Source organism: Elgaria multicarinata, chromosome 9 (genome assembly GCF_023053635.1).
Source record: "Elgaria multicarinata webbii isolate HBS135686 ecotype San Diego chromosome 9, rElgMul1.1.pri, whole genome shotgun sequence".
NCBI classification, from domain to species: Eukaryota; Metazoa; Chordata; class Lepidosauria; order Squamata; family Anguidae; genus Elgaria; species Elgaria multicarinata.
Window position 1 is genome coordinate 21,189,301 of NC_086179.1, and position 17,370 is coordinate 21,206,670.

Below are 17,370 nucleotides of genomic sequence, written 5' to 3' on the forward strand. Positions count from 1 at the left end.
CCAACCCCAGCGTCCTGAGGATGCTGGGGTTGGGGGGCAGGGCGGCAGCTTCAGAACGGCGCACCTGGAAGCCACTTTCGGGCGCGCCACTTCGAAGCCTCCGCCCTGCCCCCCCAACCCCAGCGTCATGGCTTTGAAGCCAGGAGCGGGCGCGGGGTGGAGGCTTCAGTATGGCGCGCCTGCCTAGGGCGCAAAATAGTCTGGTGCCAGCCCTGGATCTACCTGTTTTTGACCCATTGGTCTGATTTTCCTAAATATATATGCAGCGCATGCTTGGAATTTCCAAATGCTTCTTGCTCAATTCTTTTTACATAAAGGTACATACATTTCAAATTCCTAAAATTACCCCTCAAGCATCAGCACCTGATAGTCTTAGCATTGCATGAGGGTATAGCAATTCTCTCAGGTGTCTTATAGAAATAAAGTTTGAACTTTGCTACGTGTACACAAATAGCCCACAGAACTGAAAATTTTCCAGAATAGAGCATAAGGATACAAGATTCATATGACTACAAGACTTCACATATAAACAAACCTGAATAGACATTTGAGGCAGCAATTTCAAATTAAAACTCCAGGATCTTGGAACTCTGGTATTCCTGGTGGCTATAAACAGCACTTTAAAGAATGTCTGGCTTTCACCTCAAGCCACAATATATTTAATTGGAATTATCCCATTGATCTGGAAGAAATTACAGTGACATTCACTTCTGTACCCCGGACTGTAAGGAGTCCTCATGTTCTTCAAAACTGGCCCAGAGATCTGCTTTCTCTCGCTGGAAATCAAAACACAGTATTTCCTAGCATTGAGCTGACTCCACTTGGGTTAGTATAAAACAAAATAAATTGAAAAACTGGGGCAGGGGCAGTTTTGATATAAGAAGAGACCTGCTGGATCAGGATTAAGGGCCATGTAGTGCAACATCCTATTTCCCAGAAGTGGCCAGTCAGTGAGACCACCCATAAGTAGCACAGGAAGGCAATAACCAACTACAATGTTTCCCACTGCCTTGGAACATAGAGGTTCCATTTAGCTATCATGATCATGTCTAAAAGCTCTTGATAGGTCTATCCTCCTTTAATTTGTCTAATATCTTTTTAAATCCATTTTAATTAATCCATCACCAAATCTTATGCATTGTGCAAGGAAGCACCTGACTTTGAATCTACTGCCGAACAATTTCTTTGGATGATCCTGAATTCTAGGATTTGGGGAGATGGATTTTTTTCTTGCTGTTCTCTCCACACCACACATACCATTATAAGACTCTATCATATCCATCCATGTTGCCCTTTTCTAAGTTAAACAGCCCCCAAACGCCTTTAGCCTTTCCTCTCAGGGAGATGCTCCAATATCTTGATCGTTTTAGTTGCCTTTCTCAGCTCTACAGTATCCTCCTTGAGATGAGATGCCCAGAACAGCATGCAGTATTCCAGATGTGGCAACACCATAGATAGGCACCCACAATTCCACAAATGCCCTTGGTCATGGAAACATGAGAGAGGTTCTCACTTGCCCTGCTTGGAGAAGAAAACAGTTAAGAGCAGGAGTTTCTCTCACTGGCTCAGTTCAGAAAACACATTTCTCAATGTTGGTTTTAGAACTCCAGTGGAGTTTATACACCACCACCATTGAGAAATGTGTTGTCTGGCGGGAAAACTCCACCCCAAAGTGGAGTGGTTTTTTTGGGGAAAACACTCCACGCTGAATATCCATGCTGTGCGGAGTTCCTGCAGAACCATTGTGTTGCGTGTTGTGTGCAGGGCTCCATGAGTTTTCCGTCGAGTTGACTTTTCCCACTGGCTACAGAGTTCCCTGGCAAGGAGCGAGTGCTGCTCTAGGAGAGCCACTGGGATTGGTTTTTTTGCAGCCATGGCTGATTGGGTTACCAGTGGGAGGACCGGGGGAGGAGAGAGGACGGAGGAACTGTCAACCAAACATCGCGATGAATTTTACTCAACTCCATGGTAGCCCACAGTCACACAACGGTGGAGTTAGGACATGTTATGTGGGGAGTACCTCCTAAAAATTCAACCATTGAGTGGAGTTTTCACACTGCATTGACTAACGTGTTGTCTGAACTGAGCCACTGTTTCTTTCTTCATCCCAGCTCCTGTGCAATAGGGGCAAGACTGTTTCTCCCTCAAGTCCTTGCCAGAGGGCTAGCAGAATGAGCAGTGAGAAGTGGAAGGTTGGCTAGTAAGCCAAGCTGCTATTTGTGGCTTCATGACTACAGACTTACATAAAGGCATTTTATATGATTCTTTAATTCAGTCATCAATTCACCATAGGATCCTGTTCTTCCAATATATTAAATTTATAATATGTGAAGCAGCCTTCAGTTGACTTTGTTGCAGGTACTGCCAGAGGAGAACATGCAAGATAATTTAAGATAGATTAGTTGCTTCTTTAGTTCACATGGTCATGTTGATATACAAATATAGTTTTTTCCCCTCATTTACAAAAACCCTTTGAAGCACTAATTTTAGTATTTTTTATATACCTTGTGTAAGCTAGATAAATTATTTAGAGTAATTTTGTGAATGCTTACACAAGGTATCCCCCCTCCCCCAAAAAGCTCTGATACTTACCATATGCCATACGGCAACCAGGAAGAGGGCCTTCTCTGCTTTGTCACCCCGGCTGTGAAATAAGCTCCCTAAGGAGGTTCGCCTGGCACCTACACTATATTTTTTCAGATGCCAGGTGAAGACCTTTTTATTCTCTCAGCATTTTAACAGTCAATAAACTTAATTTTAACTTTGCTGTTTAAATTTGTATTTCTGCACTGCTGCTGATTTTATTCTGGTTGTGCTTTTATATTGTATTTTATATCATGCTTTTATACTGTTTGTTTTATACTTTGAATGGTTTTAATTTTTATGAACTGCCCAGAGAGCGTCAGCTATTGGACGGTATAAAAATGCAATAAATAAATAAATAAATAAATACGTACCTTCTAGAGAAAGTTGAACAGAGAATGTTCTGTTGCAAACACAGAAATGGAAATGATGATCTATTACAGGCATACTTCCAGCCTTGGAAAATTACTGAAAAAGTCTACCTTTGAGTTTCAGAGTAACAAACGTGGATGGAGGCTATTGCATCAGCAAAGGCAATGCTATAAATGCTGGTTGGCACCCAATTATGTGTTGTCACTAGGTTTTCCACCTGAGGGACAGTGAAAGAAGATTAAAAAAAAAATAAAGATGGAGAATGAATAAAATTCTGGAATGACTCCATTCCCAACAGCCTCTATACACTTCAGCTGGGACCATGTTTTCTATAGAGAAAAAAAACAGAGCATGTCTCTACCTGCAAAACATGGAAATTTTACCGAGCTAAAATAGCAAAACAAAGAAAGTATTTATTTTTCATTTCTACATCTCAAAATAGATTCTTATTGGTAGTATGGTAGCACTGGCAGTCTTCAAGGATATCTCCTCAAACCGCTAAAAACCCCCTCAACCTTTTGGCAGATATATTAAGAGGACAACGTATTGCCATTTAAAAGAAAGAAAATCCTTGTCTCTCCAGATACTGAAATATCCTAATTTTCTCTCTCTAATTAAATCAGATATGATCTAACCAAACATTTTAAGTCCCATTGACTTTAGTGGTATTGTAAATGCTTAAACTGGTTGGACTGTACAAAAGGGTTCTTATGTTTGTGAAGACTAACTCGATTTAATTTGAATCTGTCTAGAATGTTTCCCAAAATGTGTTTTTGGTATTTTTCCTTAACCCACACTGGTCTGTCCTTATGCAAGCCACAACAGAGCATAAAATAATAATCCTATTTTGTTCCCTTCAAGATAAAACCACTCCCCTGTGTTGACAGTGGTGCGTTGGCACTGCGAGGCCTCCGGCTACTGCATTTGTGCTCCTTCCCAGCATCTGCACGGGAAAGAACGCAAGTGTGGAGTTGCCGCCATCACTGCTGCTGTGCTGAGCACCCGGGGAAGGGGGGAAGGGGGAAGGAACTAGGCAGCCAGAGGGAGACTAAGAGAGGGACTCGCAGAGTCTGAACCACCTCTCCTCCCTCTGGCTGTCCATTCCCCCTTTTAATTCATTTTTTATCTGTGTCTACGCAGCTTCGCAGATATAGATAAAAAACATTTTAGGGTTTTTTTTATTTATAGGACGCACGGGGGCTCGTTCCTCTCCTCCCCCTGTTTTTATTTTATTTTAATCACAGTGACGCACAGGGCTCTCCTCCTCAGAACTTTTCCATTTTTTCCTGGACCTTCACATCTCTACATCTTACTGGGTTGCATCTTGGAAAGGGCTGTACATTTATTTATTTTAGGAGTTACCATGTCATTTTAGGTATCATCTCTGCATATCATTGAACACATATTTCAAATTTCTAGGTGACAGTGTCAAATATTTTAGAAGGGCAGGATTTTTCCAGCATTCAGTATGCAAAATGTTTCTTTATTTCATTTATCCTCTAGCATTCCAAGTGTGAAATAACAGCTGCAAATCTAAACATACTCATCTGGGAACAAGCCCCACTGAACACAGTAGGACCTACTTCTGATTAAAAATGCCCAGAAGTATGCTGTACATTAATACTACTAGTTTTAGAGTTTGAGAACCAAGGCTGAGAGAATTCATTGATCAAGGATTTCCAGAAACGTTAAATCCTGCAGTTTAGCCATTGCCCAATTGCAGATATAAAATCCTGTCTTTAGATATCACTGGCCTGGTTTGCACATAATGTTTGCTGCCCTACCCAGGGTTTGGGCCAGTTCACACATAACAACAGGCCATGTGTTAAATAAACCATGAACGGTCAGAGATAAGCAGGAAAAAGCAAATGCGTTGCTTGCAGTGTGCAAGCTGCTTCTATTTTCTGTAAACAACCTCTGATCGGCACAATCAGAAGTTGTCAGGGTGATATGTGCCCCCAGACTGATGAGTTATTTAGGGGCTAAACAACCCAGCGGTGTTTAGCCCTTGAATAACCCATTGGTCTGGGTTCGTATATCACACTCGGCAACCTACAAATGATTTAAGTTGTTGATTAAAAGCAGAAGTGGCCAGTGCATGGGTAACAAACCATGGCTAACAAAACATGGGTTCTCTTCTTGGGTTGTTCATGGTTAACAACCCATAGTTAACCCATAATTCCAGATTTGCATGTAATGACACCCATGATTCAACAAACCATGGTTTGTTATTACATGAGAACCAGGTCAAGGTATTTAATATAAAGCCAATTTATATTTAATGGGAGTAGGTTTATTTGCTGCCTTTACTCTGATGTATCCTGAAAGAAATACATGAAATGTAAAGGGGAGACATATCTCCCCACTTCACATTTTAAATGTTTTGCAGGAAACATTGGTGTAAATGCAGCAAACATGTCTACAGTCACATGTGAAACAGCACATATAATGCACTCCTCTTGTTGCAGAGCCAGTAGCACAAACTCATTTTACCTGGTGAACAAGTGGAAGTATAAGCCATAGCCTTAATCACTGATGTCTCTGATAAATTTAGGAAATCATTTGCTAGGTATCAGCAGTTGTTTGCACTAATCATGCGGAAGTGGACAGCACTGTGTTACATTATCTACTATCTATTAAATGAAATAAAAGTAAAGAAAACCATTTCAAAACACTAATACATATATGTGTGTGTGTGTGTGTGTGAGAGAGAGAGAAAGGATGTGGAAACAGAATCAAAATATAACCAGAAATACCTAAGTATACAGCAGTATGTTAACAAGAAAGGTGGTGAAAGATAAAGGATGCTGGCTACAAAGAAAAACTTGATGAGAATATTCAAGAAGTATTGGGAATTATTAATTAAATTATAATTTAATTTAGACTGCAATCCTATACACACTAACCTGGCAGTAAGTGCCATTGAATTTAATGCGACTTACTTCTGGGTAGAAATGCACAGGATTGCACTGTTAATCAAACAAGATTTCTTTCATCAGGTGGTAGCCATGCTAGAAACACAGGTTAGATTCTGCCCACTATTTCCCCAACTGCACGAGGAATTTCTGCAATTACAAAATGATGTAGTTGAACAAAAGGCCCATCTGACTCACTATTTCAGTTTTTAATATACATTTCAGACTATGACTGTCTTCCGAATGTCAGCTGGCCTACAATCTAGATGCATAGTGGGCCATTCACTACAGCAAGTCAACTTATGGCATATCAACTCAGGGTGACTGAACAGAGTGAAACAAGACCACCCCCCATAAAAACCCAGTGAAGATTGAAAAAGCAGAAAGATGGCATTTAGGATCATCACCAATCACAAATTTTTTAAAGGAATTACATTGACAATTGGGTTTCTAGCAAACTAACTTTTGGCAGACTGTCTGAAATGTAGCAGCAGCAGCAGCAGCAGCAGCAGCAAAAAACATCAAATTAATTTTCACCCCTTCATGGCCTCCACACAAACCTGTTTCACTGGAGTAACAAGAACCTATGCATGTGCAGAGCAATCTTATTTATTTATTACATTTATATAACGCCCCATAGCCGAAGCTCTCTGCGGTTTACAAAGATTAAAACAGTGAATGTTATGCATGTTTACTCAGACCTAAGTCACACTTTGTTCAATGAGCTTAGTCTCTAAGAAGTGTGTTTAAAATGGTGGCCTTGGTATTTTTAAAAAATATTGAATGGGGGTGGAATGTGAAAGAGTGTGAAAGCAAACCTATTCCGTCAGAACTGAGTATAAATCCAACATTTCTGGCTATGTAAGAAAGAGGCATAGACAAAAATGCATGACATCTTTTGATTTTTCCTTCTTTATGTTCCCATTTCATATCTAGTTATACAAGTCCATTTTACTAGACTTATATCCCAAGTGGCAGGATGCAAGACATCAACCCAGTTTGCACATAACAGTGACAAATCATGGTTTAACACAAAATTTTCTGCAGTATGTGCTGCTACCATTTCATATATTTAACCTCCAGTTGCAGGTTGTAGGTTAACCATGGGCTAAACAATCCACAGTTAACCTACAATTAGTTGTTAGGTTAACTGTGGGTTGCATAGCCCACAATTAATCTATAGAGTCCAGGTCTGGATGCCACAGAGCAACCTCTGATCAGCTATTGCATATGCAAAACAACCCAGCAAAACATGGGTTAATTAACCTAAGATTTGCCACCCTTATGTGTTAACATCATCACCATCCCCCACATCCTAAAACACCCCATAACTAGTCAACTTGTGCCACTTTTAGATATGCTAATTCAGACCAACATCTGATGGGAAATTATACACCTGTACCTTCAGCTGGCAAATTTTAAGAACTATTTCTTAATCATGCCTTTAGGCACCCCCATGGTGAAAGAAGAATCAGCTAAACCGGCATTTAGTTCCAAGGAAGACAACTCCAGCCTTTGGCAAAGTCAACATTTTGGCTAAATTCCTCTGTGCCTTTGGGATGCCTTCACTATGCATGCTCTTTAATCATGCTTTGGGGGGCAACTTCTTTGGAGAAATTTATTTATTATTTATTTATTTATTTATTACATTTCTATACCGCCCAATAGCCGAAGCTCTCTGGGCGGTTCACAAAAAAGACTGACCAAGGTGAATTTATCCTCAAGGAATATCCTCACATTCCTACACTTAATTTCAAATGGCATGTCCAAACGTGTGTTAGACTAGAGAATTGAATACAGTGTTTTAGCACTAACAACAATAACATTTACATAGCATTCTTCATAAATGCTCAAAACATTTCACATACATTCCCCTTTTATTGAGTAAACCACTATACGGAGTTGATGGATGGGGGTGAGGGAGAAGGGATTCTAGACTATTTTGAAAAGCAGCCTATAAACCCAAGTAACAAACGAACAAATCAATCGGCTTCCTAAATAAATCAATCGGCTCCTGCTCTTAACCACCCCACCGTACCGGTTCATAGACGCACAAGACATTTTAACCTGGTCCCCAACCTTTGCCTCAGTCAGAACTAAAACAGACGTCTGTGAGATCAGCAAAATCACAGCCTGCACTGCTTCCCCCATCTTCAGAAAGCATCACACCGGGAAAGTGCCATGGACTGAAGCTCATCTTCCCTTCGCCCTGATCCCATGTGGAAACCCTGGCCCCGCCCGCGCGGAAACAGGAAAGGCTTCCTGCACATGCCCAGAGGCACTCGCGCGCCTTCATCACGGCGGCACTTAAAACAGGTTCCTTTGCAGGGGTTTTTTTTTTTTACCCTTCAGGAATAGGCCACCGGCACCCAACTCTGGAGAAGCCCAAAGCCTTTCTCCACACATACACAGAGAGAAAACAACTCACTGCGGTTCAAGGGGTGTCCTCCCCCGTCGGTCAGCGCCACCACCTCCAAGTAGGCTGCACAGAGCCCCACGGCCAGCAGCCCCAAGATCAGCAAGAGGCGGAACCTCCTCCTCAGCACCTTGCTCAGTTGCAACGGGCGCCTCCTCATCCCGCCTCAGTCAAAGCCGGAGAACATGCTTGCCGCCGCCGCCGCCGCCGCCGCTTTTCCCTCCGTGGTTCCTTCCTTCCCTCAGCAGGAGCGGCGCTCGTCGCCCGTGACGGATCCCCTCAGCCTGGGCACCGCCGCTGCTGCAGCAACTGCGGGCCGCCAAAACTTCATTTCTCCTCGCTCTGGGAGCCTCTTGTGCTTCCTCCTCCCTCAAAGGCGCCCGCAATGTTGTCCCTCCGCCCCGGCACTGCCGGAGGAGCCTCTTGTGGCGCCCGTCAGCCTCCCCCCGCCCTCAACCCCCGCACCACTAGCCGCCTTCTGCCTTGCTGCCCCCCTTAAGCCCGGTCCGCCTCCCTGTTTCCTGCTGGCTTCGGACTCCCAAGTGCAGGCTGTTTCCCGCCTCCACGCTAGTTTCCCCTCAGAAGTGGCTAGTGCCCATTGAGACTGGTGGGGCGAAGGGCAGGGCACTTAAGAGCAGGCTAAGCCACAGGTAGGTGGAGCCCGTGGTCATAATAGGCAGAGCCCACACCACAGCGGAAAAATCAACAGAGCCGCTGCAAAACCCCATTGCACAGCAGGGAAAGTGGTGGGGATGCTAGCGAGCTGCGTCTTGCAAACGCAGGCGCGCACCAGGCTGCCGAGCTGCACTTTCAAAGCCGAGAGAAATAGGGGACTACGGCAAGCAAGTCTGCAACGAAGCTTTTCCCGCGCTGGTGGGGAGCTCGTAAACTCCCCAACCGGACCACACGCGTTTACACAAAAGTAAAGAAAAACAGCAGGCGCAACTACGCCAAGGCGATCATTATTAGAACCTCTAGTGTGGTCCCCACGTCTCAAGGAACCAAGGACTTTTAGGAATCAATAAAGAATCGGGGGAACGGAGGACGAGGAAGTTAGAATTGCCAAGCTAAACTGTAGGCTGTGAGAAGCAGGGTCTGTAAAGCAGCCCCCCTCCCCTCCACAGACAAAAACAAACAGAAATCTTCACCTGCCTTTTAACTAAGGTCTGAATTCTCTTGATGAACTGGCCACCGTGATGCTTAGCTTAAGTGTTTGGTCACACACACAAACTTAAGAGCACAATCCTGTGCATGTTTAGATAGAAAAAAAAGTCTTACAACTCCCAGAATTCCCCAACCTACATGGAAGTTTTAGGGGTGGTGGTTTCTGTCTAAACATGCATAGGATTACACATGATTGTTGTTTTCATTTAGTAGCATACATTGACAGGATTTGCATGACCACTGCAGCCTTCCATGGTTTATTCAAGCCACGAGGAGCTGTGATACCTGCTGGCACTGTGCGGCCTGTTCAAGCCTCAGCTGTGGCTTGTGTTATCTGAACCCAAGTGATAAGGGTTGTTTGAGGGTTAAGCAACCCTCAAATAACCCATGGGCTGAGTTTCGACGACACACAAATAAACGTTTGTTTCCCATTCTGTTCCTATTACCCGCCCACCCACTCCAGTTGATTAGTGTGTTGTCTGAACTCAGTCATGGTGTATTGTAGGATTATTTGAGGGTGTTCAACCCTCAGCCACCTGGGTTCACACAACACAATATACCAAGGCAACTCCTCACCAGGTGTTTAATATTCAAAATGGCGACCCGCATGTACTACACTACCTATTCAAGCTGCAGTTGCCACTTCCTGCGTTGTCCAAATCTGGGCAATGGGTTGTTGAAGGTAAAACAGCCTTCAAGTAACCCATGTACAACAGACTTTGGCTGAGTTCAGACAACATGCTAATCAACTGGGTGTGTGTGTGTAATAGGAACAGAATGGGAAACATCTGTTGATTAGGGTGTCATCCGAACTCAGCCCATGGGTTATTTGAGGGTTGTTTAACCCAGAAACAACCCCGCCTCCTAGGTTTAGACGAAGCAGTTGTAAAGCACGGAACAGTGGTTAGAGGGCAAAGAGAAAGGTTAGTTATGTGCTTAGCAACTGAAGTAATACACATGGCCATCTCATAGGGATGCACACAAGACCATTATGTCTAGGGACTAAAATTATCTAACTGTACCACTGGGGGAATAGAGGTGGTACAGAAAGTAAGCCTCTGCCTCCTTTGCCCCAATTAATGCTACAAAATCCTTTGTCTTTCATCCTTTCCCCCCTTGCCTCCCCCCCCCCACCATATGAGCACATCCACGCACAGACCTCTTTTTCCCCCATGGGAAACATCCCTTATATAGTGGTTTAAAAAATATTTTCTGTACTTCCGCAAACCTCAGATTTCCCTGGGCATACTGAAACCTTCCTGCTATTGCTCAGTGGTACTGTTTTGTCTACAAAGCTGCTGGCACTCTGCAGCCGAGATCAGCATTGGAAGGAGTGACTTCATTGAACTCCTTTCTATTGCTAGAGGGCTATGCAAGCTTTCAAGTTATGCTGGACTCGTCATCAAGCATTGTCAATGTTTCACGCAGAAAGGAAAGTTACCAACATGACAAATACTAAAACAAAAAAGAAGCGAGTAGTATCATGGCATGGAATGTCATCATCTCACTGATCCTCCCCCATGGGTAGACAACAGCAGGAGAGGGCAAGGCAACATCCTCCAGCAGAAACTGGATGGGAAGGAGTTACTACAGCACAGTGGTGTCTTAATCATGCTGAATCCCCAAGTTTTATGTCACAAAATAGGTGAGGATTCAGCACAGTAATTAGTTCTTCCCTTTTCATCTTCCTTATCCAGGGGTGGGCAGCCTCCAGCCCATGCTGGAACTCAGTCTGGCTGGCAGAAGATCGAGCACCTCAATCCTCACCCCCTGTGGGGGAGAGGAATCTCCATCAGAAGGTGACTGGTATAAACGGGAATCCCTTTCTTATCTCCAATCATCAGAGATAAGTTTGGGATTACCACATACCACCTGGCTGCAGTTTGCAGGAGCTGGATACTGCTAGCTAAGTCCTTTCCAGTGTTGCTTGCACTGCAATTGGGCCACGATCAGCTGCAAGCTCCAGCCTAGTTCCTTTCTCTGTGAAGGGAGAAGCACAGAGCTCTCTGCTTCTCTCTACATGGATAATTTTTTGTTAAAAAGAGGGTGGAGTGAGGCAGGATGGGTGACAGCATGGGAGGGGGGTTGAGAGAGAGCCTGTCCACTTGATGTAATTTGGCCCACTGGCTTCATCTGGGAGATGTAATCTGGTTTCTGGACTAAAAGTCATTCCCCTCCCCTGTCCTTAACCTGTACAAATACATTGGATAGGATTAGCTTATGCAACATTTGGAGAAGTGTCTAAATGTTTTGGAGTACACCAGCACAGAGTACACCAGGGTGTGTGTTGGGTTAATATAGAATGAAGTTTGTTTCAAATATAAATATCTCTTGTGACTAGAGATACATTGGTCGCTGTCTAATGAGACTGCTGTGCTCCTGCTGATAGTGTTGTGCCACTGGAGCTCAACACTTGTGCAATGGGAAGTTAGTGCTTTGCTAACGGTCATCTTGTCCCTGTGGGGAAGCAGCAGCAACGAAGGAGATGGGAGCAGGCAGAGAACATCAGGGCCTGCTTCAGTTGCGCCCCTTCCCAGGGCTAACGGTCATCTTGACCCTGTGGGGTAGAAGGAGCTGTTGGTCTTGCTTCCATTGGGAGATGAGAGGGGGGAGCAGGGCCTTCCTATCAGTCCTGCTAAACAGTCTCCTTAATTTCTTTCCCCCCCTCTTCCCTCCCCATCCCCTTTTCCTCGTGTGTCATGTCTTTTTTTTTTTAGAATGTAAGCCTGAGGGCAGGGACTGTCTTCTGTACTGACTTATTGTAAGCCGCTCCGGGAGCCTTTTTGGCTGAGGTGTGGGATAAAAATACTCTAAATAAATAAAGGAACCCCTGAAATTAGTGAAAATGCTAATTCCTGGATTGAGCCAGGTCAGCAGAGCTCCCTTCTGCAAGTTCCACTGACTTGGCCTGTTCCAGAAACAAGCATTTCTTCTCGATTCAGATTGCTTTAATAACCACTAGCTCCCCGTTGTGGTAGCCGTGGGTCCTGACGTTGCGCAGGGCAGCGTGGGATACTGCCCAGAGTGGCCGGATTAGAAAACTGTTCAGGAGCATGTGAAACCAATGATACATTGACTGACCAGACTTTTATACCAGGAGTACTACTATTCTCACCCACAGACAGCAGTAACCTACAAATAGGAACTATCAGGACAGACAATCTTCAAACAAGAAAGCATGCCCTATCACCCTCCTTTTTGGCTGTTCTATTAGAGTAGGAAAGGTAGAAGAATTAAACTCTCATAAGCTCCAGACAGACTTAAGGAAGGCCTGGCAAGGACCGTTAAGAGACATGCTTGTTGAAAAATAGTTACAAACAAAATCACACTGTGAATGAACGTTATGTTCAATAAAATGACCAATAAGCAACAAACATAGTTCACACACACACGCACACACACACACACTACTATTTGATAACAAAAGGAGTGATTGTGCCCCCTAGTGTTTTGGGATGTCGTGGCAAGAAAGATGGCCGGGATAATGCTCCGGCAACTTGAAGAGGGATCTCATGGAAGGGGCCATAGCAAAGTGGAGTAGCACAGTTTATTTGTTAGGTGAAGGTCCCCACTTCAATGATATCTGGCATCTCCTGTTGACAAGATGATGGGAAATTTCTAAAACCCTGGAAACCTGCTGCCAGTCTGAACAGAGTCCTTCCCTAACCTGGTGCCCTTCAGATGTGTTGGACAACAGCTCCCATCACCCCAAGTGTGGATGTTGATGGAAGTTGTGGTCCAAAACATCTGGTGGTTATATAGACAAATAACCTGCACTAGCATAAGGCAGCTTCCTGATACTGGTTATGATGTAACCTTCCCCCCACTTGCATCTTTACAAAGTTTGTTGGAAATTGAGAAGAACGTGGTTGAAGATGTGAAGCTTTGTAATGCCAGGGTGATCAGATGTGAGTCAGACACCTGCAATTGGTAAAGCTCCAGTATCAGACTCGCATATTACCATATTTCAGTCTTATAAGAGCTCATCTCTTCGACCATCCATTCCCCACTTCCCTACACATGTCTTTAAGACTAAGCCTGGATATACATGACCACCCCCGGCCCCCAGTCACTTTAGGGCAGCTGTCTGTGTACATCTGGTCCTGTTAATGGCTCAACATATGGTCAGAGTATGAGCCAACTTATGTTAGAAGACAGCTTTTCTTTTCTGAATATCTCTTTCCCCGCCACTGCCCCACATTTCTTCGTAGTTCCACATCTCCATGTATACTGTAATTATATATGCATCTTAGGAGCTCGTTCCACGGCACACTAGCATGCCTGCCTGCTGTTGTGTTTCAAGCACAGGGAGATTCAGAAGGTTCTCACTTAGAGAAAGGAAATACTAGGAATAAATTCTCCCCCTTGGAGGAAATGAGGCAGGACTAGATAGCATATCCTTGTTTAATTGCACAATATAGACTGCAATTTCATTTAATCCTCCATTGATTACCAGACACTTAAGAAAGGATCACAGAACTTAATTGTATTGTTGTGAGCTGCCCAGAATGCTTTGGCTATTGGGCAGTATAAAAATTAAATTAATTAATAAAATATGTGAATAAGCAAAAGACAACCATGATTAGGAGTAACCAAAGCAGTGTAGAAGAACAAGTGGATAAAGGTATCTCTAGTGCCATTATTTATAGTAATGTTCCCAACTACTGATTATTTGCTGGTTTCCCCAGTCTTCCCCCCTCCCCATTCTAAAAGGTTGAAATGCCTCTATTAAGGCTTAGCTACTGGCAACAAGACCTTTAAGATAAAATATGCTGATATGGCCCCATCCCATTCACTTTTGGCCCCTTACACCACCACCGGAATACAGTCCTTGAGGGCTTCCCTTAAATTGAATTTGGCCCTTGAGCTAAAAGAGGGTCTCTCCCCCACTATGATACACCATGCTGTCTATGCTAGCATTCCCGTCCATGTAGATTTCAAGTAAATTCTGCCCGTATACACAGTGGAGGTTCTACTGGCAAGTCACTATTCCTGTTGTATAAAATGTCATTTAGTCTGGAGAGTTACTTTATAACTGTGACTGTAGCCCTTCTAAGAAAATCATTTTCAGCATTGCGTTTACAATGCACGTCTAATGCTTTTCTGGAGGAACGATTTGACAATACTCCAGTCCCTCAAATACCATCTGGGGAGGTTGAGGATGTTTCCCACTTACTGTATTTCTTCGATTCTAAGACACACTTTCCCCCCCATATAAACATCTCTAAAAACAGGGTGAGTCTTAGAATTGCGGGTGTGTTTATTATTTCTTAGAATCAAAGCTTTTTTTTCTGTTGGTGGTACTGAAATTAGTGTGTGTCTTACAATCGATAGCATCTTAGAATCGAAGAAATACAGTACTAAGATGCCCCCTCTATGACCATCCTAAGCATAAATTTCTTCCTATCATTCTCCAGTGCCTAACAAATAGACCAATCTTAGAACAGTTATGTGCTCTTCTTTCTGGCACTGATGTTTTTATCACTGCCCAGGTAGCAAAATTTGCCTTCGCAGCGAGGAAAATACATCCCAAGTCTCAAACAGCTTACAGCGGTTGATTCTGACCGCATGAGATCTGTATTTCTGTATATATAAAGTTGTGATTGTATTGTACTGTTGCTGTCATTGTTTTCTTTTTTCTCTAAGTATATTGTGGCTCTAAACAATAAAGTGATTTGTACTGGCAAGTCACTAGCAGTTATTATGGTGAACAGAGAAAAGGGGAAGAGCTATCTGCAGAGAGTCTGCAAGAATGATGCAAAACAGCATTTTTTCACATGCTATACAAGTAGTTAGGGATAGCTCTAAGCTGTTCACCTCTTCTCAGGCACCTCTGACTTCATTACACATGAATAGATCTCACTGTGGAAAAGGATGGCATGCAAATACTGACCCTTATTTGGCGAGGGCTCTACTGCAGAGTCCTTTTGTCTTGGCAACAGCTTGATCACTAATAAGACATACAGCTGATGTCATCTGCACAAATAGCAACCAACTCTGTTATTTGATTAAGCACATCTGGATGCACTTGATGAAAGCAGAGCCCATAACATAAAGATTGTTCCAAGTGCAATGTGTTTACTTTTTGAACAAAAAACGTACAACACAGAGAAAAACCGATGAATTTCCTCCTTCCCTTTTACTATTGGCTAATTTCTTCCTAGGATGTGTGTCAAAGCGTCTATGTTATGTCATTGACAACTCTCCACATGTAGGAAGTGAAGCTTTGAAGCTATTCTAATCTCCTGTATAAGCGAGCACCAGAACAGAGGAGCAACAGTCAAGAAAAGTTTGTATTTTGTACCTGCAGTCTAATTCTTGTTTGACATCCTCTGTTGTCTCTCTGGAAAACAGCTGCCCTAGATAGTGTCATTGCAGAGGGAGGTATTCTCTGCGGATCTTGAAAATCAGAACTAAAATCTAGTATTCTCTGGTGAGTAAGCATAATGGACTCTGCATTTTACTCTAAATCACTAGGTGATTTGCTCAATTGTTATTTAGGCAGTAGACCATATGCCACCTTTTCCCACAGAAGTTTCCAAACAGATGGAGGCAACATCAATTGGACCAACTTGAAAATAGTTATTGGGTTTGGATCCAAACTACATTCATTGGCCTTGGTTGCCATTGAAATTAATGGGTCTTAGATTAAACCACAACTAGCATGACCCATTGATTTCAGTGGGATCTAAGTTCAACTAAGTTGGGGTGTCTGCCTTATGTTGCTAGTAGGACTGAAAAATCATTTGAGTGCTTCTCCTACATGCATCATCTAAAGAAGAGTATGGTTGGGTGTTTATACTTGAAAAATTAATCAGAAGCATCTGTTAATACTGGTTTGTTGTGAAAACAGAATACTGAGATAATGCTTTCCAACATATTTGATCATACAAAGAAACCCATCTGCGTACTTCTGTGCCTTTACAGCTCCTAGTCTACAGAAAGCAATAATTGTACGTTTACAAAATAAAGCTTTAGAGCCAAGGGTGGTATTTTTGTGAAATGAAAATTTCAGACACAGTCTGCCAGCACTGTTGTTCAGCTATCAGCAAACCAGCATCACTCAAAGAGAGAATACGCATTCCAAAAGTGCAAGAGGACTTCTAAAGGAGCCAAGAATTGATGGAAGCATATTAATATGTCACTTCCCACTGGAAAAATACAGTCTCAAAGTGACTCATACACACACAAATCCATAATTAACAGAACACACAAAATCAATCAATAAAAATAATTTTCTACTAGGAAAGCATTTTATAGGAAAAACTGTAAAATACATTTGACTGCACAAGTGTCTATTTAGCAGAGCATACCTGCTCTAGTAACCATGATTTGGGCTGGCAGGAGATTTGAAGGGGCCCTGGGCTAAGTGCTGCTAGTGGGCCCTGGTGGGTTTACTTGGTATTGGAGGGCAATAGTGTTCTAAGCAGTACTGGAGGACTGGGTCTAGCTGCCATTTTAATTCCCCACCATGCCTCAGAGCAAAATTACACTGGGGGCATTGTGAGGAATTCAGACGGTGGCTAGACCTAAAGGTCAGCCATCAGTCAGCCATGGTCCTGGCCACAATTGATTATGACTTGCAGGCATGTGCTTAAGAATATGTGTGTGGACGCCCGCCCTGACCACAATTGGTGATGGCTTCCCACAACTCTTTTTCCTATAAGAATATTTTCTGAATTGGAAAATGGTTATGTCTGAATTGGCTATACCAGCTCTAGATAGGTTGACATTTGGTAGGTACTGCTTTTTATCTTGTAACATCCTGTTGCTTTAAGAACATTGCATTAAGAACGTCTGGCTTCAGCAGAGCTCTTAAGTGGAAGACTATATTGGGATTTATAGACTGCTTACACAGGGCACTTAATTTTATTCATTAAAATATTTTAACCCACTTTTATCAACCATGTGGACCCTCAG

General features: G+C 43.1%; 1 protein-coding gene across 1 annotated transcript in view; it reads right to left on the bottom strand.

Annotated features, from left to right (window-relative positions):
* The window catches only part of B4GALNT3 (beta-1,4-N-acetyl-galactosaminyltransferase 3), a 92,543-nt gene extending 84,097 nt beyond the window's left edge, over window positions 1–8,446 (bottom strand). The window contains exon 1 of the mRNA XM_063134532.1: window positions 8,299–8,446. Within this exon, the coding sequence (XP_062990602.1) occupies window positions 8,299–8,446 (148 nt within the window). The remainder of the gene's footprint in view (window positions 1–8,298) is intronic.
* Window positions 8,447–17,370: the final 8,924 nt, after the last annotated feature.